Source organism: Symphalangus syndactylus, chromosome 6 (genome assembly GCF_028878055.3).
Source record: "Symphalangus syndactylus isolate Jambi chromosome 6, NHGRI_mSymSyn1-v2.1_pri, whole genome shotgun sequence".
In the NCBI taxonomy this organism is placed as follows: Eukaryota; Metazoa; Chordata; class Mammalia; order Primates; family Hylobatidae; genus Symphalangus; species Symphalangus syndactylus.
Genome location: NC_072428.2, coordinates 125,339,153 through 125,363,270, shown reverse-complemented (window position 1 = coordinate 125,363,270; position 24,118 = coordinate 125,339,153). Strand labels below are relative to the sequence as shown.

The 24,118-nt window shown below is 35.3% G+C and overlaps 1 protein-coding gene across 11 annotated transcripts in view; it reads left to right on the top strand.

Moving 5' to 3' along the window:
- The window catches only part of CNOT4 (CCR4-NOT transcription complex subunit 4), a 149,589-nt gene that overhangs the window by 109,149 nt on the left and 16,322 nt on the right, over positions 1-24,118 (top strand). For 9 of the 11 annotated variants that reach the window (XM_055284119.2, XM_055284125.2, XM_055284123.2 and 6 more), the window contains 3 exons: positions 3,691-3,748; positions 6,084-6,333; positions 7,552-8,049. In XM_055284119.2, the coding sequence (XP_055140094.1) occupies positions 3,691-3,748; positions 6,084-6,333; positions 7,552-8,049 (806 nt within the window). Of the gene's footprint in view, positions 1-3,690; positions 3,749-6,083; positions 6,334-7,551; positions 8,050-13,060; positions 18,061-24,118 lie in introns of those variants that run through there. The other 2 variants (XM_055284128.2, XM_055284127.2) reach the window with 1 other exon arrangement.

Below are 24,118 nucleotides of genomic sequence, written 5' to 3'. Positions count from 1 at the left end.
TTTTCAATGAACTTCATGGTATTCATGGACTTCAGCATCTTGATTTCTCTTTCTCTCAGATCATGACAGTTTCAGTATATGAGTGAAGTACAGGTGTAGTCAGTCTTCTCAACTCCTAGCCTCTTCAGAGATGGTTGTCAACCTCTGTTTTTGCCTCTCTCATTCTTTGTTTTAGTTCAGTTTATATTATCTGCTTTTCTTTGCTTCTGTCCTTGAGGATAGAATTGGTATCTTCAATTTTTCAAACACCTTTCTAGCTTTTTCCCTCACTAGGCAACTTCTGCCCCACTGCTTTGTGCTGTACAAATGGTTTTTTTAAAAAAATCTCTCCCATTGAAAATGGAATGAACAACAAAACTTTAGCTTCAAAATGCAAGTAATTTTGTTTAGTGCAGTAGAAAGAGGTTGATTTAAGAAAACCTGTAGGTTTTTTGTTTGTTTTTAAATAAAAAAAGCCCTGTGCAATTTATCTTAGTGCATCCAAATTCGTATATCTGATAACATTTGGACCTGGCAATTTTTTACCAGGGAATAGTCCATTTCATGGAATACCCTCTTCATGAGTAAATCTGGTATTTACTAAAGTTTTTATTTTCTTAGCAGTTACCCTCTTGGCATGATAATGGGTGGGTGGATGCTGAAAGTAAAAGAAATTTATTAATGTGACCAGAGCTTAAGCAGACTCAGTTCTTAATGAGGAAGAAAGTTCTACATCTGATGCCAGTGGAGTTGTGAGATCTCTGACCTGTTGGTCGTAGTCTCAAGATAACTTTTCTCTCCAGCCGTTACAGAAACAAGGAGTTCACACTTATTGGAATTTGTAAATATAGTTTTTCTTTCTGTTGGGGTTACCCATGTATTTTCAGGGATTCTCCTATCTTTTATTCTTTTCCACTGATAATTCCAATTATTAATATAATATCAGGTGTAACTATAATTGACTTGTTATAGCCCACATAGGAAAAAAATAATTTCTAGTTATATCTTTATTCTTTAAGCTTTTCATTTATTATTCCTTTAATTTGTTATTGTTAAAATGAGAAGAATATAGTGAAACTGAGTAGAACATACATTTACTGGTCTCTTGCCACAATCCTGATTTTTCAACAGCTATTATCGGATAGGTAACACGATCTACAAATTTTAAAACATCTTTGATAAAACTTTCCCAGGTAAAGCATAAAGTATTATGAATCAGTGCTTAGGAAATTGCAGTTGGGATGGTGGACAAGGTGATGTAAGTTATTCTAATTAGTTTTAATCCAGAAACATCCTTAAGATCTATTTTTTATGTAATATTTTCATATGTTGCCCTGGCCATTAGCAAGACTGACCTCATTTATATTGAAAATTATTATCTAGTGCTCTTATGGAAGCACTAAATTGGGTGGTGACTGGGAAGATGAACCAAGATCCAGACACTAGAAATTGTCCTTTGTAATATCTTTCTTTTAGCCTTTTGTTTCTATTATTACCTCTTTCTCTCCACTTGAAGCCCTTATTACCATAGTATAAGTATAGTGCAAGTTTATCTTGGATTATCGCTATTATGTTCCGCCACCAAATTAATCTTTCTAAAACACTGCTTATTTAGGTCATTTCTGTAGCCTCTGGAGCCTAACCTGTGTTTGCCTTTCTGTCTTTACCTTCCATTATTATTCCAGCTATCCCATTTGTTAGCTAAACTAGATACTTAGCTCTCCCAACAGTGTCTCCGACATTTTGACCCTTGACACAGGAGGTATTCCTACCTTTAATGCTGTTCTTTCCCCTTTCCCCCTTTCTTCTCCTGCTGGATAAATCTTTTTAAGGATCTACTTAAATTTGAACTCCCCTAGGAAACTTTCCCTAATTGCCCCACTTGTAGTAGCTTTGCTTTCTTCTAAAGATTTATGGCATTGTTTTTGTTTGTTTGTTTGTTTAAACAATTCATTTGATAGCAAGCACTGGCTGATGTTTGTTTGTACTTACCTTCTTTGTGCACTTCTTTCCCCCAAATACTTCTAAACTTAGTGGGCTCAGGGCTCTATCTTTAAACTGTTTGCATTACCCACATTACTTAATATTCATTGATTTATTGCTATTTTATGAATAATAAGTAAAAATGCTCTTCAAGTAAATTTCAAATCTGTTTGCTTATAATCAAGAACATCTGGCAATGTCTGCAGAAGATTCACCTGGGATTCAGATTGGGTACTAGCCCTTGTTAGATTTTTTTTTTTTAGAGCAATTAAATATGGTATCAGTAAGTTATCTATTTGAAAGGGGACTTTGTGTATATTTTCAGGGAATAAAATAATTTTAAGAAATTTGGAATCTTAATTTTTTTTCTATAACAGTATCAGAACAACACATTTGAGTAACGATAGTCATGTACTGCATAACAATGTTTTGTTTTGGTCAACAATGGATGGACCACATATACAACGGTGGTTCTATATAATTATAAATAATTTTTTTACTGTACCTTTTCTATTTTTAGATATATTTAGATACACAAATGCTTACCCTTATGTTACATTGCCTACAGTATTCAAAACAGTAACATGCTGTACAGGTTTGCAGCATAGGAGCACTAGGCACTATATGGCCTCGGTGTGTAGTAAACCATGCTATCTAGGTTTATGTGAGTGCACACTTTAATGTTTCCACAATGACAAAATCACCTATCAATGCATGTCTCAAAATGTATCCCATCATTAAGCAACACATGACTATTTTTGTTCATGTGCTGAGTTAAATAAAGTTAGTTATAGGAATGATATCAGTACACTGTTGCAGTGCTTATAGAGATTTTATTTTGTCTTTAAGTCAGTCAAGATAAAATGGATTTGAAGTCAGTGATTCTCTTACTTTACCATGGTACTACATTTTCTCTATACGAAAATAAAATGGTAATGTTTTTGTTTGAATCAGTAGTTTGCCCAAAAATGTTTCTTTTGTCTCATTTCACATGCCTTCTCTAGGGTTATGATTAGTATACAGAAATATTAAAAGAAATATACTGCTCTTAAAAACCTATGGAGAATATTTCAATAACTTTTATGCCCTCTTCAAACACCTAGAAAAATGTCAGTATTATTTCAAAAACTCAAATGGGGAATATGTTTATCACATGCACAAAAATAAATGGTGGATTAGACTTTTGATCTATTAATTGTAAGCAGTGCCTTTTTCCCCCCATAAGCTATTATTTTACCCATTGTTTTTGGAGAATCTAATTAGAATGTAAGTTCCTTAAGGGTAGAGATTTTATACAGGTTGAGTATCCCTAGTTCAAAATTCTTGGCAACAGAAGTGTTTTGAATTTCAGATTTTTTTTTCTTTTGGATTTTGGAATGCTTGCATTGTACATATTGGGCAAACACCCCAAATCTGAAAATCTGAAATCTGAAATGCTCTAGTGACCAATTTTCTTTGAGTGTCACGTCGGCGTGCAGTAAGTTTCAAATTTTGAAGCAGTTCAGATATTGGATTTTCGGATTTGGGATGCTCAACCTGTACTTCTTTGTGTCCTCAACGTTTAATCAATGTTTTACTTCCCAGTACCTCAATAAATATTTGTTAAGATGGTAAAGTGTCTGGTTTTTGTTTTTTTTGTTTTGTTTTGTTTTGGCTTTCGAGGAGTTTGTCTTTATTGTAGGAGAATGACTTTATTCTGATTTTATTCGATTTGTTTTCTTTTTACAGCCCCATTGACAAACCTTCAGATTCTCTCAGTATAGGGAACGGTGATAATTCCCAGCAGGTAAGATTTGAATACAGTATCACTTGATTTATTTGCCATACTCCGAAAGCAAGGTATTCCATGCAGGTGAATTTTCTAAAAATACTTTACTGACACAATTTAAAAACACTTTTGATGCTCATCTTTATTAATCATTACAATTAGCCTTTTTCCCCTAGAATATATAGAGCATAGTTTAACCCTTTTTTAATGACTCAGAATTATCATTATGACTGGATACTGTTATCTTTAGAGTCTGCTAATGTTGTTGGTCTTTTTGACCCTGTGCCAAATGGTCCCAGGCTAGCATGCCTTCTGAGTTCTTGCTTTTAAGAATTGTATTCCTACCACATACTCCCCTTGCCCCTTGCTTTCTACTTTAATTTTCTATTTCAGTCAAGTGTATTTGTCCCTAACAGTTTCCCTTCTTATTTTCCCCAAATGACTATCAGCTTTGAAATGATAAGCCAGATAAGCTGTTCAAAGTTGAATCTACTATGAAACTGAGTGGAGTGATGACCATTAGAGCATGCTTTATGTCATCTTGTCTTGTTGCTCAGGGACCTTTTTTTTTTTTTTTTTTTGGCTAGTTTTGCACTTCTTGAGTTTCTATACATCTTCTTACATTGGTAAAATAAATGTAATTTAGTCTCTTCCATAAAGAATAGCCAGTCCTCCACAGTATTTGTGAAAAACTTAGAGATCTAAAATATAATGCTTTTCTAAACGTTTTACCGACACATTTTGTAAAACAATGTGGAAATTTGTATATCCCCTTGTGTATTTTAGTTGCACATTAAAATTTTTTACAGGTTAAAAGTAGTTGCAAAGGATGTAATTTCCAGCATATTAGAAATATTGGTATCTGAGAAATTTAATGTTTTGATATCCCATCATAATGTTTTGATCATAATCATGTTTTATTATCCTGTCATCCATTTAAAAAAATACACATGCTTTCCTTTAACAATCAGAAGTTTTAAATTATTTTTTTCTCTGTGAACTAATTTTTCTCTTTCTGTTATTATAGAGTTTTATCTTAATGCAATACAGTTTTTGCTTGAAAAGCATATACTTCTCTTAAAAATAGGCATATAAATTTTTGGATTGAAATAATGTTTTTGCGTTATTTTGAAGTCATAATAATGACTTCAAATGCCAATTTTTGTCTTCTGAATTTTATTAGTAGTATTGAGGTGACACTATACATAAATGTAGATTTTAATTTTAAAAACCATGAAACAAATAGTAATAAACAGTAAAATTATAGTAAAATAAATAGTAAAATTATATTGAAAATTCATCTCTTAATGAAGAATAGGGCCATTTTAAAATTGGTTTGTATGTATCTCTAGATGAAAGTTACCTATTGGTAAATAAGAGGCAAGTTTCAGCAGCAATCTAGTCATGTTTTTTATTTTTCTAAGATGTAAGTGTTCAGATACTTTGTTCATATAAATAGGTAGATGGAAGGAGTAGTATTATATCAGTACCTCTCAAGTCTCTCAGTTTCTTCTTAATTAAATACCTAAGAATCATACAAAGATTTATTATATAAAATTATTTTTAATGATGTGTTTGGAAACAACTTAATTAGATCTTTCTTTAATTTTCTTGAAAACTAAAATACTGAGAATCACCTAGCATGTAAAATAATCTAGTCATTACAGTCAGTCACTGTCTTATCACCAATCCATGTATTTCTAATAATTTGTGTTTGGCCTCTGGAAAGTTTTCACTCTTGAGCAAAATACTATAGTAAAATCCCAGAATGAGAAATATTCTTTTCTTGGTAAAGTAAGAGAAGTAAGGTTGTAAAAAGAGAGGAGATGGCCGGGCACGGTGGCTCATGCCTGTAATTCCAGCACTTTGGGAGGCCGAGGCGGGTGGATCACGAGGTCAGGAGATCGAGACCATCCTGGATAATGCGGTGAAACCCCGTCTCTACTAAAAATACAAAAAATTAGCCGGGCGTGGTGGCATGCGCCTGTAGTCCCAGCTACTTGGGAGGCTGAGGCAGGAGAATTGCTTGAACCCCGGAGGCGGAGGTTGCAGTGAGCCGAGATTGCACCACTGCACTCCAGCCTGGGCAACAGAGTGAGACTCCATCTCAAAAAAAAAAAAAAAAAGGGAGACTAGTTTAATCTTTTCAGGCAGATTATTATTTTTTTTAAAGAGTATATATGTAAGTTAATGATTTAATTGATTTTCTGAAACTTCATGCTTTCATTAAAACATCTTCAAGTACCACAGTTTGTGAAACACTATTCTAATACATTTAGTTGCAAACTTTTTAATTGTGGCTTATTAAAATGTATAAACATGTAGTTATTATTTATTTTCCTTTTTTATTCAGATATCTAACAGTGATACGCCTTCACCACCACCTGGTTTGTCAAAATCCAATCCAGTCATCCCCATCAGTTCATCCAATCACAGTGCACGGTCCCCTTTTGAAGGGGCAGTAACAGAGTCACAGTCGTTATTCTCAGACAATTTTCGCCATCCCAACCCTATCCCAAGTGGGCTTCCTCCTTTCCCCAGCTCCCCACAGACATCCAGTGACTGGCCTACAGCACCAGAACCACAGAGCCTCTTCACATCAGGTATATAACAATAGTACCAAGTATTAGTAATTATGCTCTTAACATATTGTTGACAGACTAACATGAAACTCATTAGTGGATATATTTTTATCTTTTGCCTCTCTGTTCTCTTTTAATAAAAATGTAAATATTTAAACTACATGGAATTAGGTGGTTAGATACATTGTTGTGTGACCTAGAAATTACTGTGTTAAAAGATTTCTCCAGAAGTAAAGGTTATATTATTTTCCCAATAGTAAAAAGCTTAGTCCTTTGGGAATTTTTTTTTTCATTTTTACTTTTTAGAGGTGGGGGTCTTGCTCTCTCGCCCAGGTTGGAGTGTGGTAGTGTGATCTTAGCTCACCACAGCCTCACACCCTGGGTTCAAGTGATCCTCCCACCTCAGCCTCCTGGTTAATTTTTAAATTTTTTGTAGAGACAGGGTCTTGCTATATTGCCCAGGTCTTGAACTCCTGGCCTCAAGTGATCCTCCCACCCAAGCCTTCCAAAGTGCTGGGATTACAGGCATGAAGCACTGCACCTGGCAAGAACTTAGATTTTTAATTAGATTTGTATTTTTATTTAGTTAGATTTGTGTTTAAGATTTTCCACCCTCAGCTGACAAAGATGCAAGTTATTTAGTAGTAACAGTTATGTTACTACTAAATGGTATTTTTGAGCCATTTCCATTTTTATCCATTCTAAATTCTCTCATTACTATGAAAGGTGGCATAAAAGTAACATTGACAACAGCACCTGTGGAGCAGAAAATTCCAAAAAACTATAAGGATTAACATAAATACTTTTAAATTAAATTATATTTTTTCTTATTATAGAAAGCATATATTCAAAATTATTTGTACTTTGATAAATACATTTAAAAAATAAACTTAATTAAAATCTGTTAAATTATATTTATTTCATGGAAGTGACTTAGGTTGGTTTTGATTATAAATGGTTGAGAGTATAACTGGAGTGTCAAGTACATTTTTTCCTTTGATTAGCAAAATCAGTCTATATCATTCAGTTTTTGAAGCTAGTAGCTTAAGAGTTAAATAACTGCTAGAAGTATATAAGGCCATTTGTAATTATATGATCTTAATGTGCTAAGAAGTCACATAGATTTTGCACGTACTTGATTTGTAAAATGACATGTTTAACTTTCAGTAGCATGGATACTTATTAAGTATGAAAATGAGCTATGTATCTGATATTCATCACTATTTTTCTTCCCAACAGAAACAATCCCAGTATCATCCTCTACAGACTGGCAAGCAGCTTTTGGCTTTGGTTCTTCTAAACAACCAGAGGATGACTTGGGTTTTGATCCCTTCGATGTCACTCGAAAAGCCTTAGCAGACCTGATTGAGAAGGAACTGTCCGTTCAAGACCAACCTTCCCTTTCGCCCACATCTCTTCAGAACTCCTCTTCACACACTACAACCGCCAAAGGTCCAGGCTCTGGATTCCTGCATCCTGCTGCAGCTACAAATGCCAATTCTCTCAATAGTACCTTTTCAGTCTTGCCCCAGAGGTTCCCTCAATTTCAGCAGCACCGAGCGGTTTATAATTCATTCAGTTTTCCAGGCCAGGCAGCCCGCTATCCTTGGATGGCCTTTCCACGCAATAGCATCATGCACTTGAACCACACAGCAAACCCCACCTCAAATAGTAATTTCTTGGACTTGAATCTCCCGCCACAGCACAACACAGGTCTGGGAGGGATCCCTGTAGCAGGTAGGTTCATTTAAAGCCTTTGAGAATTTTTGAATAACTCATATTTTCAGGTTGTTGGGTGGATAGGGAAGTAACTGTTGAATAACAGAGTACTAATATCTTGGAAATTTCTATGAAAGATTAGTCTTTATCATAATCTAAAATATATTTTTCATTTGATGGATGCCTTGTAATATTGAGCTTTATAAGGATGGTGGAGTATTATACTTAGTTATTGTTTGGAAGCATTTTACTTAATAGGATAATTACCAAACTTTCATATGGTATGCAAATGCAAAATGAAAAAGAAGAAAATGGTCTCTGAAGTTATGGTACTATAAAGTCCAACACCTTGGTGAAAATTATGATTTTATATTCTAAAGTAAAATGGCTAAATTTTTTTTAATGATAATGAGAGCATGAGGGATAAAGCCACTCTCTACCTACTTTTGGCAGTTACTTGTTTTGACTGATACACACATACACACACATCAAAACTGAGCTATAAATAAAATACTTGAGAACTCTGATTATTAGTGTTTTACAAGCATATCATATGTCTCAGACATACACCTTTTGTGAAAGAGAAATTGTTCAAGGAAAGATACTTTCCCATTTGATCTGCCATGTTTTTATTTCTGGGGGAAAATATGAAGTATATATAAGGTAATGTAAGTTTGATGCCAAAATACTTCTGGTTTTGTACTGCTACCCTTGAAGGTTTCAGAACTTTTGGGTTTTAAGATTCTATATAACATTTTTTAGATGAAGTATCTTGTATATCCAAGGGAATTATTCTTGTTAATAGTGTTCCCATTTAACTTTGGCTTTAGAGATAATGTTAAAAAAAAGTTTGTTCCTCTCCTGATTCTCTCAAGTGAAATAGAATCATGATTCTCTCAAGTAGAATACAATAGTTTCTCATTCTGTTAGAATAGTTCTTCACATAATTCATACAGTTTATTGTTATCCCTTGTCAGGTACGGCATGGCAAAGTATTATCGTAATAGGATACTTTTATCAGCAGCAAGGCATTCACTCTCTTGTTTGTAGCAAGGCTGAGAGATGAATTTACAGAGGTCTATCAAAGTTCTTTATCCCTATTCCCTTTGGGACCGACAATATTTCATGTTATAGACAAGTAGCTAGGTTAAGAGAATATAGTTTGTGGCTGTTGACATAGTGAAATTAACCATTGATACAGTGAAGTTAATTTACATAGCCTGGTAGCACCTAATGTAGTGACTTGCACAGTGATGGGACTCTTATTGGTTCATTTAATTATGGTAGTTAGTAGGTAACCAGAGTGACATTTTTCAGTCCCCTTCTTCTACATGATACTTACTTGTGAAACAATGTGTTCAGTTCCAAATACTCCTTTTATTTCCTTCCATTCAAGATAGCGTATTAGAATGTAATTTTCTTTCATTTTACTTTGCTTTAATCATTTAGAAATGTGGCATTTTAATTACTAGTAGTGTATCTCATAGTTGATTATAACATTCATTAGAAGTTAAAGTTAAGTTCCCCCAAGTCATCAAAACATTTAAAAATTAGACCAATTACAGTGAATATGAGGATTCCTATTTGCTCATCAATGAATTAGGACATGTGGGGAATATTAAAGAAGTTTAAGATGTGGATGAAATTTCCACATACTTAAAGTATAGTTGAAGAGACTAAAATAATGTATGAAAGTGGTAACTATATGTCTGATACTGGAATCTGAGAGACATCAGTGTACCCTGTAATTCTTGGGGAGGCTTCATTGAATAAGTAGGAATTGATCCCTACTATCATATCTTAGATTTGGGTTAGCATCAGGGGAAGAGAAAAGGCCTTTTATGTTGATGGAAACCTCCTGAGTAAAGGCATAGAGGCAGGAATTAGTATGTCATTACACTGAGAAGTAATACAGCTACCTCCTATAACAGGAGGTGCTTCTTAAATTGTATAGATATAATGGATGAGAAGATGAGAAACTCTGACAATGAGGCAAAATGGCATGGACTTGGTATGATAGGAAGTAGGATGCCTTCATGGGATTCTAGTTATTAGCTGTCTTCTTTTTGTGGCTTTTGACTTATTACATGACAATCTTTGGTTTTCTTCCAATTTCGTAGTCATCATACTATCCCGTAGCACTGAAGAGTAGTTTTAACCCATATATTTCAAACGAATAGTTATTCTCAGAATGCTGCACTGGTAATGAGAAATCGCTGATTAGTGAGTTTAGTTGTCCTTGTGTTAGTCATTTAAAATCTTCGTCTAAAGTAGATGCTTTATGGAAAAAATGTGGCACTAAATTATGGTTCTATCTTTGTGGATTTTGTTTTGATTTTAAAAAATTTTACCATATACTCAACCATAGAGCATTAAAACCTTTTTTTTTCAGAGATGCTAAAAATGTAGTCACCAACTTTAGGTTCTGAATCATTGTACTATTTGGTAGGGGGTGGGAGAGTTTATTTTGGATTTTCAATTTCAGGCTGTGCAGACTTGCTTGGTATTTAAATGGTGACTTATGGTTAAGCTTATTATTAGGTTATTTTTAAGGCTCTGGTGACTAGAGAAATTTTAGTTTTAATGTACCAAAATTAAAAAATTTTTATCAAGAGTCTCACACACCAGAATCCTCTCATGGATTATAAATATTTGGTAGATGCCTCAGAAAACTGAATGTGCTAAGCCTCAGAGCAGAATAGCTATGTAATTATAGCCAGAAGATTTAGGATTTTCAGTAACTATTAGAAATGACAGAAAGTGAAAATCTGGAAAACTATATATACATCTTAACTATGTCTAATTTGAATTAATTTAATAGCTCGGTAACTCACTTGCACCTGTTGTAACTCGCTTGCACCTGAGTTGAACTATTGAAAAGGATTCAATTTTGTATCCTTTAGCAGTTATCATGATACCTTATACAGGGCAGCTGTCACTAAATGCTTCAGTAATGGAGAGAGTACATACCTGTTTCAGTGGGACCTGCTACTTTAAGATATACTTAGACAATATTTTAAACTAATTCTACACTCTGGAAAGGCATATATATTTATTCTCTAAATATGTAGAGCAAAATATGGTCTCTGACCTATAAGAGCAAATCAGAGATGGCAGTCACCTACATGTCATACAAATAGAATGTCTACTTACTATACATTTGTACTTAAATTTTTATTTTTGGTTTGTTCAGTGAATTATTAAAGATTGATATATCTGAAACCTATCATGGGAAAAACAGTTGCCAGAGGTTTGACAGAAATGCAGCTTCCTTTTTTTTTGATCTAATTGAAGACTTTTTTTGTGTTTAAAATTAGTAGTTATTTCCTTAGGTGAAACCTTTTTAGCAGCATTTGGTTTACTAAGTTTAGAAATATTTCTGAAATAAATATTCTTGAGGGAAATTTTGATTCGTGGGCAGTTACAGTAAATTCATTCAGATCTTTTTTTTTTTTTAATTCTTGGAACCATATGCCTTCTTTCTACAAAGTGATTTACCTTGTCCTAAAAAGTGACTTTATTTTGTCCAATTCCTTCATTTTAGGAATAGCAAAGCTGTGTTCCAGAAAGCTTAAATAATTTGTTAAAGCTCACATATTCAATTAGTAGTGGAATTAGGATAAGAACTTAGATCTCAAATTCAACAATGGAAATGTTTTTGCACTGCAACAGTGATGCCCTCCTTCATAAATGAAGATCACTGGCATGTGCTTTAACTTGGCTTTCTTCCCGTGGCAATTGGTTTTTGCTCTCACACACTTGCAAGTCCCTTTTTATCAACAGTATCAACTCATGAGACAAATTGGCCCAGCTCAGGGGTATATGGGCTATTGTTACAAAATAGAGTAAAGTTTATCGACTTGATGGAAATCAGTCTGTTTCTTAGTCCTTATTATTATAATTTTCTCGCTAAGAACTCTAGTCTAAAATTTGCTTTACACAGCCTCATTGCTATGTTCTTGGGGTTTATAAGAATCTTTGCTAATTTACTGAAAAACTACAAAATCACCTGTTATATGGATTGACAGACTCTTTCTGCTTTGTCAGTTATCCTTCCACATGTAATTTTGCAGATTTGTTTTAAAAAAAAATTCTGCCAAGTTGTTTTTATTCCATGATGTTAAAAATTATTTGGAAAACATAAATCAGTAAGCATTGTTGTTTCAAGATATACCTCAAAAATATTTGAAACTGTTTAGGATTGGATTTTTTTTTCATGTTTTTGTTAATTTAAACTTTACTTTTGAGAGGGCATTTTTCTTTCAATTTTCTTTGTTTCTATATGAACTGTTTTAACAGTGACTTGATTGAATTTTGAGTCATGTGTGAAACAGGTCACTGGTAGTCAAATAATTCTCAATTATAATCAGGAGAACTGATCGCATTCATCTATAATTCTCTGACCTAGAAGTAGTCATCTCATTTTCAGTCAATTGGATCATTGTACTGTTAACATTTTACTGTTTTTCAATTACTTCAAAGGTAAACTTGAATTTTCAGATGCTGTATGTTAATTTACTAAGTTAATATTTATAGCTCTTATTTTATTTTTTTCTAGTACATAATTTATGCTTTTAAAACATGGATTTGTAATTTTTCTCTTTTAAAAATCAGTTTTCACTTTTGTAAATCAAGGTTTAATTTTTTCACAAAATACTATTAATATTTACCATTTACTAGGAGTATCTATAAGAGGTCCAATTGGCTTGGAAAAGAATGGCTTTCCTGGTCTTTTTTTTTTTTTTTTTTTTTGGTAGTATGTTGTATTTGTTCTTATCTAAATCTAAATCTATTGTATTTGTTCTTATCTCTGACACAATATTACTCAGGATATATTTAGAATATAACTACTTTCCAGGTACTTGATAAGTTTATATTTTAAAATTCATGTCTTGTTTCACACCTGGATTCCAAACATTAAGCATGTATTTTATATATGTATCAGTATTCCAAATATTGAAATCATTTTTAAAGGGACTGTTAACAAATCTAGTCACCCATAACTAGACCATGACTGACTTTTCCACAGGGGAAGAAGAGGTGAAGGTTTCGACCATGCCACTGTCAACCTCTTCCCATTCATTACAACAAGGACAGCAGCCTACAAGTCTCCACACTACTGTGGCCTGACAACAGAACTGAGAGGAGAGGATTAGACTCTGGGGTGCTTGCATGGGCAACTGGATTTTTGCATGATTCCTTTATGATTTTGCTTTTAATGTATACACCCAAAAGAGCCAATATAAACGTTCCTCATGCCTACAGCTAGCGTGTTACCTCATAGTTGTTGAAGTATTTCTTTATTAGGCCTTTAACGTAATTTATTAGTGTAATAATTTTGGCATTGTTTCTCATGAGTGATACTATTTCTAACTCATAAACTTGTAGTACTAAGATCCCAGGTGAGATTAGCTAGAATTGTTCTTATTTTGGCTCTATTATTGAAAAATTATACAAAGGTAATGGTAGTACCTTATTTTCTGGTTGTGAAAAAATAATATCCTAATCTCCTGAAAAATTTGCAAATTAACAAGATAATGTCTATTGCATTCTTTGAATACTTGAGAAGAAAGAATACATATAAGACAAAATTGGTGGTGTCATTTAATGCTCAGAAGGATATTGTTGGCGATTGTTTTTAGTTGTCTAGATTTATATCCTATAATATGCATTACATGTGTAGAAACTGTTTTGTTCTCTCTTGCACTTTTGCACTTTCTTTTTGAATGGTTGTTAATTATGCATAGATGGTTAAAAGATAATTACTGTAGCCTAAATGCAATATAATCTCTTTTCTAATGCACTGCCTAGTATGCCAGGAAATGCCTCAAAAACAGAACTTCAGTTTATAGTTGACTTTTCTGAAACTTGAATATGGAGTAAACATTGTATGTGAAAAGCAACCATAGTAGTGTAACATTGTTACTGAACAAACAGTAATTCTGTGGGATATTGTTTTGGAAATTTCATTGTTTAATAATTAAAATGTGATAATAAGATAATATTATAAGTACCTGACCAGAAAGAGACTAAGGCAGAAGAGAAGAGATTGGATGTCCTCTAAAATTAGGCCACCTAAATTGTAAGATAATTTTAATCAAGAGAATAGTGGAGTACTTTATTAGGACATAATGTGAAGTGATATTTCTGAAAACACATTTCTTGAAATAGTTTTAAAACTGGTAATAAAAGAAAAGAAACTGTACTTAGTTTGGAGCAGTGGACAAAAGCTGATTCAGAAAACATGACCATATTCTGCGTAAATGAAGCATCTGGGAAGAAAGGGAAAGTCACACCTCCTCTTGAGATTTTAACCATTATGATAAAAGGTATGCTTTAATTTGTTTAAAAAAGTATGAAACGGGATAATGTGAATACAAAAAAGAAGCCTAGAGATTGAAAATGATAATAATAGAACATGTTATTAGGAGATGGTACTTAATGTCATGTTGGAGTTGGGAGTTTTCAAGGTTACCTCTATATAAAATTGGATTACTTTCTGTTAGATATAATGTGACAAATTAAATGACTTTATCCCAAGGTACAGTGAGGTAAACAAAAATCTATTCTTAGATATCCTTAAATTTGGTTAACTGAGGCTGTAGAAGCAGCGAATTGTCTAGCCATTTAAGTTATTTTTGTAAAATTCAGCATAAATATCAATCTCTAATTTCTATCTAGAAGTGATTTTAAGACATTACAAGAACATTGTCAATTTGGAAAATACCAATAAAATATTGTAGACTTATTAATATTGTAGACTTATCAGCCTTTTACTATAGCTTAATTTAATTATGGTTTTCATTTTTTACTGTAAGAGGCCAAGACTTCGCTTATGTCTCCTGTGGGGCTGAGGCTCCTGGGCCTTGTTATTATAACAAACTCTGGCTCCTTGTAATGATGCTTACTAGCTCAAAGCTTTCTCCAGCCTTCAGTGTTAGCCTTTCATTGCCCGGATCTTCTTACAAAGCCGTAGCGAGCGCTTAGTTCCATTTGCTCCTTGGTGTTGAGAGATATACCTGTTAAATGAGGCTTCTTTCCTTTCTCATTCATAGCCAGTGTGGAAAAATCATCAGGTAGTTTGCCCAGATTTGCCAGAGCCCTAAATAAAATCGCAAAAGATCTCCCTGCCTGCTTCTCCTCCCCACCCCCACTTACATGCACACTGTAAATCAAGAAAATGCGTTTTGGGCAATTAGACTTCTAAATTTTTGCATAGAATGGCTAAACATGATCTTTTGATTCACTTTGTAATTCCTACACCTTCCTTGTAAGCTTCACCTTTTTGCTTACCTAGTATTTTATTTAAACATGGTTTTTTAAAAAACCTGAAGTCTTAAAATCTAGTCATAATTAATTTTACACTAAAGGACAGAAGAAATTATACAACACATAAAAGAAGCCACCACTTCACATAGCAAGCAAATTGAAACCAAAATGACAGAAGAATGAGAAATTCTTTAAAAGCTTCAGGTTTTTTTTTTGTTGTTGTTGTTGTTAAATTCCTGCATGATGCATTATGTGCAAGGGAAACTTAATATACTTTTACACCCTTAACCTTTATAAAGTGACTAGCTTTTCCCTTAACATAGGAATTTTTAACCTGGATCCCAGATTTTTGAAAGTACATACAAAATTGTGGGTTTGTGTGCATGTACATATGTCCATTTTTTTTCTAAGGAGAAGATCCATAGTTACTAGATTTGTGAAGGATTTGGTGATACCCTTCTTCTATCAAAAAAAAAAAAAGAACAGCTGCCTTGAAATGTTTTTAGTGCCACTTTAGGGAATCGAGTCCTGTACTGAATGATTTTAGCTGTATGAAGAATTATAAGTGCCTCTATTTTCTCGAAGATTCCATTAGAAAATATTTTTTTCTGACTAATAACGCTTTTCTTTTCATTCTATTATTGAGTTTTGGTTTTCCACATGTCACTTTTGTGTACTCTCCCCTTATTTCAACAAAGCATTAATTAAATATTTGAGTACCTATTCTGTATAGTGACTTGAACTAGATCTTGAGAGATATAAGGTTGAATAAAATACAGACCCTATCACCAAGGATAATTCTAGTGACAATTATATTTCACATTATTTCTATCAGGTCTTGATAATATTTTAATCACAGGAACCACCATAGCAGTCCAGACTCTTTATTATTTATCATCTCTCAGTAACTGCTCTGATAGTGGCAACAAAGGGTATTGAATACTTATATTTCAATTTTTAAAATTTATGATAATTTGGAGGGAGGTGAAAAAAACCTTACTAGGAAAGACATACATTCATTATTCTACATGTGTGTGAGCTCATGTCTCTTACTCTTAGCATCCTGGGAATTAAGTAGAGCCTTCTGTGTAGGTGTTCTTTAAAGAAAACTAATGCGTTTTACCTTTGCACATTTCCACTGACATGACTCCTATTTGTACAGTGTTCCAAGCACTGTCAAGACTGCCAGAGAGGTCAGGAGATTGAGACCACGGTGAAACCCCGTCTCTACTAAAAATACAAAAAAATTAGCCGGGCGTGGTGGTGGGCGCCTGTAGTCCCAGCTACTCGGAGAGGCTGAGGCAGGAGAATGGCGTGAACCCGGGAGGCGGAGCTTGCAGTGAGCCAAGATTGCGCCACTGCATTCTAGCCTGGGCGACAGAGCGAGACTCCGTCTCAAAAAAAAAAGAAAGACTGCCAGAGCTCTGGCACAGGTCCATGGGTACTCCCACAGAGGCATTGCCTCAGAAAGACAAGAGAAAGGAACAAATTGCAGTTGCTTTGAAATCTTACAGTGGCCTGTAGGGGTTGGGATAGGGCAGTAAGGAGATCCAGCTGAGGTATTCAGGTACAGGTAAGCTTGGATAAGTGTGTTTAAAGCCTTGAAAACCAGAAGAAGAGTTTAGTCTTGATGCAGATGTGGTCAGTGGTAGAGAACTATAGGTTCTTGGCAAAAATGTAGTTTGAATGTAGCATTTTAAGAAGAGTAATTGGATAATAGATTTGATTGCAATTAGGACCAGTTAGAAACCAATTCCAGTAGTATGCCATTGCTGGCCAGTGCAAATAAGTTGGCCTAGACTAGCACAGTAGTGGTTGGAATTGGAGAAGAACTATGAATTAGAAATTGGGAAGCATAAGAGCTGAGAAAAGGCCTTCAGATTTGTTTAGATCTCTGGTGATCTTTAAAAATGTAACTTTCATAGAAAGGTACAGAATGGAAGCCCATCTTTTTAGGATGAATGAGGAAATGTCAAGAATATGTATGCAGCAGTTATTGACTACTTACTGTTAAGACATTTGACAACAAAGTTGAAGAGAAAAACAAGATGCTAACTAGATGGGTGGTAGATCCTAGAAGGCATTGCTTTAATATAAGGGAGAAGAAGAACCCTAAATATTTAAAGGCAGACCTGACAGAACCAATTGAGAGGAAGAGACTGGCAGTGCTGAAGAGAAGATAGGCTCATTCAGTAGGATAGTAGATGTCTTTGGGTGGTGGGAAGAGATAAGCTCCTGAGACAAGCATGTGGGTTAGCTTAAGAGAGGTGGATGGCCGGGCGTGGTGGCTCACGCCTGTAATCCCAACACTTTGGGAGGCCAAGGCAGGCGGATCACGAGGTCAGGAGATTGAGACCATCCTGGCTAACATGGTGAAACCCCGTCTTTACTAAAAATACAAAAAAAAATTAGCTGGGCGTGGTGGCGGGCACCTGTAATCCCAGCTACTGGGGAGGCTGAGGCAGGAGAACAGCGTGAACCTGGGAGGTGGAGCTTGCAGTGAGCCGAGATGGTGCCACTGCACTCCAGCCTGGGTGACAGAGTGAGACTCCGTCTCAAAAAAAAAAAGAGAGGTGGGCGGTATCTTCCTCTGTGATCTGTAAGAGCAAGAAGAACCTGGGGAAAGAGAAAGATGAGAATTGGTGAAAAGGCTCATATTAGTAATTATTAAAATGCATTATTCTTTGCAAATGGGGATGAAAGAGTGGAATTGGGAGCCCGTTAAAGGAGATTTAAAAAAAAAAAAAAAAAAGTCTTTTGCGAGAATAAGCCCAGAAATGCATTGTAAATAGTTGCTTAGTTGCTGTGTAAAGATAAGAGTCAGCTTAAAGATCTCTAAAGTTGAAATATATATGGTTTTGTATGTTCCTCTGGTTTAGCACAAAGCATCAGGAGTGGAAAAAGCAAATATTGAGAGTTTGGTTAAAAGGAGAAAAAGACAAAGACATAGAGACATTCAAGAAAACCACATTGAAATGCATAATCTTGTGTCAAGAAGAGTCTGTTAAGGCAGTTTCCTGTGAAGAAATGGTGTGAGTGATGTGGAAGGGAGTTGAATGATTTTAGATTTTGATGATGACAAAGAACATGTTAGTGTTGCTAAGGGAATCATAACTAGGAGACTGTGGTCACTGTGATAACCACTCAATGCTAAATGATGATTGAGAACCAGAGAAAGGAGAGGGTTGGAGGTTGGAAAGAAGCTTGGCTTTTGTAACCGTTTATACTATCTCCTCCAGTCTTCTCATGAGTGTAGGAAATCAAACTATGTGAGAGAGAATTGTAGAAAGCATGGAAGCAATTCCATGCATCTGCAGTTGGGCACCTGGGGAATCCTGGGTCAGGTTTCCGGTGAGTTGAAAATGATCAAAGGAAAACTTCCTTCCTCAAAGCATGGTAGGAGGACATGGAAGCAGAGTGCTGGGGAGGACCAGGAAAAGCCAGGGATGACATGAGACAGGTGTAAGTAAGCAAGCCCCAGTGAGTGTGAAGGATTGGTAGAAATGTTACTGATGATGTGAAAGATTTAGACAGAGGGATTAGGTATGGTGTATGATGAGTTTGGTAGTTGAGGAGCCCTTGTTACAGGTAATATAGCTTCTCCCAAGCTCACGGGCAAACTGGAAGTCTTTGTTAAAAATGGGCTTCCACCTATGAAGGGAAAGTGTCTGTTCTTACATAGTTGGATTAGGTCATTCTGCTTCATTTATATATCAAATAAGAATTAAAAGTAAGGTACTGGTGAACAGTAGAGATAAAGTAAGAATTCTATTGTAACAGGTTATAAAAATATTTAGATAATTTCCCCCAAAGAGAATGTACTATATGAATAAATAAAATCTACAAATTATTGGGCTAATTTACCCTTGTTTCTTATATTTTGTATACTTAGGAGGTGACCTCTAGGAAAAAATTGCTGAAGAAGTAGTAGAGCAGGGTGAAGATACTGTATACTGTCATCCCTAGGTATCTGTAGGGGATTGGTTCCACGGATAGCAAAATTCTTGGATTCTCAAGTCCTCGATATAAGACAGTGTAGTATTTGCATATGACCTGCACATATATGGGAGGCTGTATATATTAAATAATCTCTAGATTACTTCTAATACCTATTACAATGTAAGTGCTATGTAAATAGTTGTTACACTATATTGTTTAGAGACTAATGACAAAAAACTGCATGCTTAATAAATTACACAATTTTTTAAAAAATATTTTCTATTCGAGGTTGGTTGAATCCACAGATGTGAAAACCCCAGATACCTGGTGTCAACTGTGTGGCTTTTTTTTTTTTCTCCTAGTCATTTAATAGCAAATATTCCTAGTTTGGAAGCAACCTTAGTTTTCTAATAAAGTATTTTTAAACTCACTCCATATATGTCAGCTGAAATATCAACTGTGACATTTAAAAAGGATAATGCTTCAAAGTACAAATCATTGCTCAAGAATACTGTGTTTGTGAAACCTTGTTGATGGATTGAGAAGCCACTGCTTCTTGGACCTCCTTACCACCCTGTGATTTGCTTCTATGAGTTGTAATCGAGCCACCTAACATTGCTGGTCATACTAGCCTTCCACTTCTTAGTCAGGGGCTATTTCCAAAGAATCACTCTTGATAATTCGAGATGCATTAAGAAGATTCTACTCTGTTTTTTGGTCTTTTAGAGAGTCTTCTCTGGGTTTGAGTTACAGAGAAATCGAGTTTAGGTACCTAGAACTGAGAGCAAGCCTAAGTAATCTAAGCTACTTGAGAAATGGATTGAAGTACCCAGATGTTCCATAACACGGCTTAAAGTTGTTGACCTTGAGAACCAGTTCCTTTTCTCCAGGTTCCTCTTGACCACACTTCCTAAGGCAACTATTGACTTCACTGTCTTAGCCCACTTTACCTTTATTCTAAAAGTTCCTGGAAGCTCCAAGCTGACCCTGGAACATACTGTGCTTATAACAATTTTGTTATTCCAGCTCCTGTTGGGTGCTCAGACCCACTATTGTGCTGTTACAAAGCAACATCCCGAAATGCTTTTTCCTCTCGTATAATTCATAAAGCCTTTAATGCATCCATTACTTTTCCTTCTTTTTTATAGCGGGTGAAATTCACATAACATTCAATTAATTATTTTAAAGTGTATGATGCAGTGACCCAGTACCATTCTTTAATTATCTCAATGGTAAAATAGCAGAATAAGTAACCTACTCTGCTGGCAGAATTTTAGTCTGTTTTCTTGTTGGGGCTGTGTGGTAATAGCTGCTTCTAAACTCTGTGTTTTACCCAGTAGGCTAAAAGGCAAATGTTAAGCCTTAAAATATTCCGTATTTCTGCATAGCAGTACTACTGCAACTTAAGCTTGTGAATCAAGCAACTTTTATACACCCTTTTAAAAAGGCAGTGGGGGGCAGTGCAGGGAGCTCTAGGCAAGAGACACTTAGGAGATTTGCTTTTCTGAGTGGTAAAAATGTTTGAAGCAACTCTAAATAGCTTTGAAATGTTAGTAATAGTCTTACTGTCTTCATGACATTTAATTAGCCTTATGTAAAAGTTTGTTTAGCAAAGGTAAACCATAAGTCTCCTCTATATGCATGTGTGGTTGAATGTGTGTGTGTTTTTATATAAAGCAGTGTTCAGTTAAATCCTCCACTTAATGAATGTAGTAGAGGAAGATGTCTCATGTCATTTTGGTGACCTATGACCTCTGTCTATTCATGTATTTATTCCTGCTGTGTTCCAATTCATATCTTCAGGATAAATGCTGTATTTTTATTGTCTTTCTCCAATTTTTTTTTTTTTTGAAGGAACCAAAGACCCTATTTAAATGCAATAAGGTTGTAATACTGGTGCCCACTTCACCCTGGTCATTTTTTTTCTGAACAAATATTTCATAGCTTTTCCTCATCAAATTCCAGTCCCACTACTAAGATACTCATCTGTGACACAGTCATTGGGAAAACCCAAGGAAAGGATAATTTAAAAATGATTTGTATTGGAATCATGACACTTGAGAGCTATGAATAAATAAATATAACGTAGTCTTTAACAATCCTTTTAAAGACCAAATAATAACAATGATGATAATAAACAAGGCTCCAAAGGATTGTGATTTGTCTATAGTCACATTCTAACAACAATTTAAAGTTTCTTTAGCCCTCACCATGTAAATGTGCTTTCATGCTTGTAACTCAGTGGAGGAAAAAACTTTTAAGATTCAGAATCTGTCTCTTCTCTAAACATTGTTGTGTCTTACAGTTTAATTATAGTAGTTCTCTCAAGTCAAGGGCTTACAACTGTGAATATCATTGCAAACAATGAATTTGAAGGCTTTCAAAATGACCACCAGCTGGCAGCTGTTGTCACAGATCCTGTAGGTTTTCAAAGCTGCCCTGTGTTAAATGTGGCCCAGTGATCTTGGAGTAACTTTAGCAGGGGGAAAAATTGTAACCTTGCAGGTACTCTTAAAATAAACTTAGGGTAACTACATAATTACCAGTGTCAGAACTAAAAGAGTAAAACAGAGGTGGAGTTTAATTTACCCAGGATTTTTCTGCAGTACCAAAGAGAATTTAGGGGACAACACGCATAACCACTAGACTGGTGACATCTCTAATATTACAAAATGGAAAAAACTTGTACTAATGGCACCAAGATGTGTTACATACACACTAAAGGTGTGATCTCAGATTCATCTTTGAAGAAGAGCTACCCTGTGTTACACCATATAGAATGATAGCATATCTGCTGTTTTTTTTCCCCCCCAATCAAAGAAGTTGTTGTTTTCAGCATAAGGAAACAGGGAGAGCTCCACAAGGATTTAAAGATGATAATGCTATCACCATCTCCAAGAAGAAATGCAAGAAATCTGCAATCAACTTTTGTAGCCTAGCACTGTTTCTTAATATAGTGAGATCTTGGCCCAAGGACTGCACTAGCATTTACACTCTGTTGTCAGACTTGCATACTGAAATAATGTATCGATGGAACAGAAAGTAGTGATCTAGAACTTCAGTGGGGTGTTCTAAAACATTGTCATGTTATATGTTGGCATTTGCAAGAAGTCTGACAACTGTTTATTCTTTTCCTTTATTACATCTATATGTTTAGTATCCAGCTAAAGATAAAAGATTCCCTGGGTTATGACTTCATCAGCCAAGTAGGAAGTTTTTTCATTGGCCTTAAACTGAATGTTTGGTTACAGCCATAGTTCCACTTAGGTTTTCTCTGTTAAAAATGTTAGTTTCTGTTAAAATTAATGATTATGGATGGCTGATATATACACACACACATACATGCACACACATACCCTACTCCCCCCAAACTCCATTTAGAGTAAGATTTGCTACCAGATATGTTTCCTTTTCCTTCTAAATTGTTAACATTTACTAATTTTTTCCTTCTAAACTGTTAACATTTACTAATTAATCTACCCATAGTCTTCCCCTGGTTCCAGACAAGTGTAACATATCTTGATTTCTAGTCTGCCTGGTGTTGATAGATGTAAACTCCTAAGACCTCACCTGCATTTTAAATGGTAGATGACTATTTAATTGAAATGAAGCATATTATTAAAATAAGGATTTTATATAATCTCCAAATGCACAAGCCCTGCAACCTTTGTTTTATAACACGCTTTCAGGTTTTAACTATTGACTATTATAAGTCTCCTTCCGATAGCTTGTGTTCACCCTTCTATCCAGTTTCTTTTTCTTTGGACAAAGGAGAAGTTTCTTTCTCCATGTAATTTACCACAATTAACAGGGAGGTCATGACTAAATCTTAATGTACACTACCTGTATGATTTTCCTACTGGATTCCTGACAGGCCTGAATTTTCCCTTTTCTTCTTCTTCTTTTTTTTTTTTTTTTTTTTTTTGAGACAGGGTTTCACTGTGTTGCCCAGATTGGAGTGCAGTGGCGCAAACACGGCTTACTGCAACCTCGACCTCCCTGGCTCAAGTGATCCTCCCATCTCAACCCCCCAAGTAGCTGGGGCTGCATGCACACACCACCATGCCTGGCTAATTTTTGTATTCTTTTAGAGATAGGGTTTTGCTTCGTTGCCGAGGCTGGTCTGAAACTCCTGATCTCGAGTGATCCATGCGCCTTGGCCACCAAAGGTGCTGAGATTACAGGCGTGAGCCACTGTGCCCGGCCAATTTTCCCTCTTCAAAGGAGAGAGGTCTTTTTCCATCAGTCTACTGAGTGTTTTCTCAGTCTTTTTACTCAATTACCAGAGTCAGCAGACCCTCTGTCTGCCCAGTAACTACTCTTAATCACCTGTCATCTTATTCCAAACTGCCTTTGATCCTAAACGAGTATATTCTTATTTTTTTTCCTTCTCTCTATTTTTATTTTGTTTGAGACACTCTGTCGCCCAGGCTGGAGGGCAGTGGTGCGATGTCAGCTCACTGCAACCTCCGCCTCCCAGGTTCAAGTGAGTCTCCTTCCTCAGCCTCCCAAATAGCTGGGACTACAGGCACATGCCACCATGCCTGGCTAATTTTTGTGTTTTTAGTACAGACAGGGTTTCACATCGTTGGCCAGGCTGGTCTCAAACTCCTGACCTCAGGTGATCCACCTGCCTTGGCCTCCCAAAGTTCTGGGATTACGGGTGTGACCCACTGTGCCCAGCCTTCTCTCTCTTTTAAATCAAAACAAAACATTTAAACAGAAATCATAGTCTGGATTTTGGAGCAGATTAGGGAACAACTAATGCACTGTAAAATTTTGAATCAATAAAGATTTTTGACATTGTCAAACTTGGGCATTACTCAGTTCCCCCAACTTTTAAGGCAATTCTAGCTCTTATAAAAAGTCACTTAACACT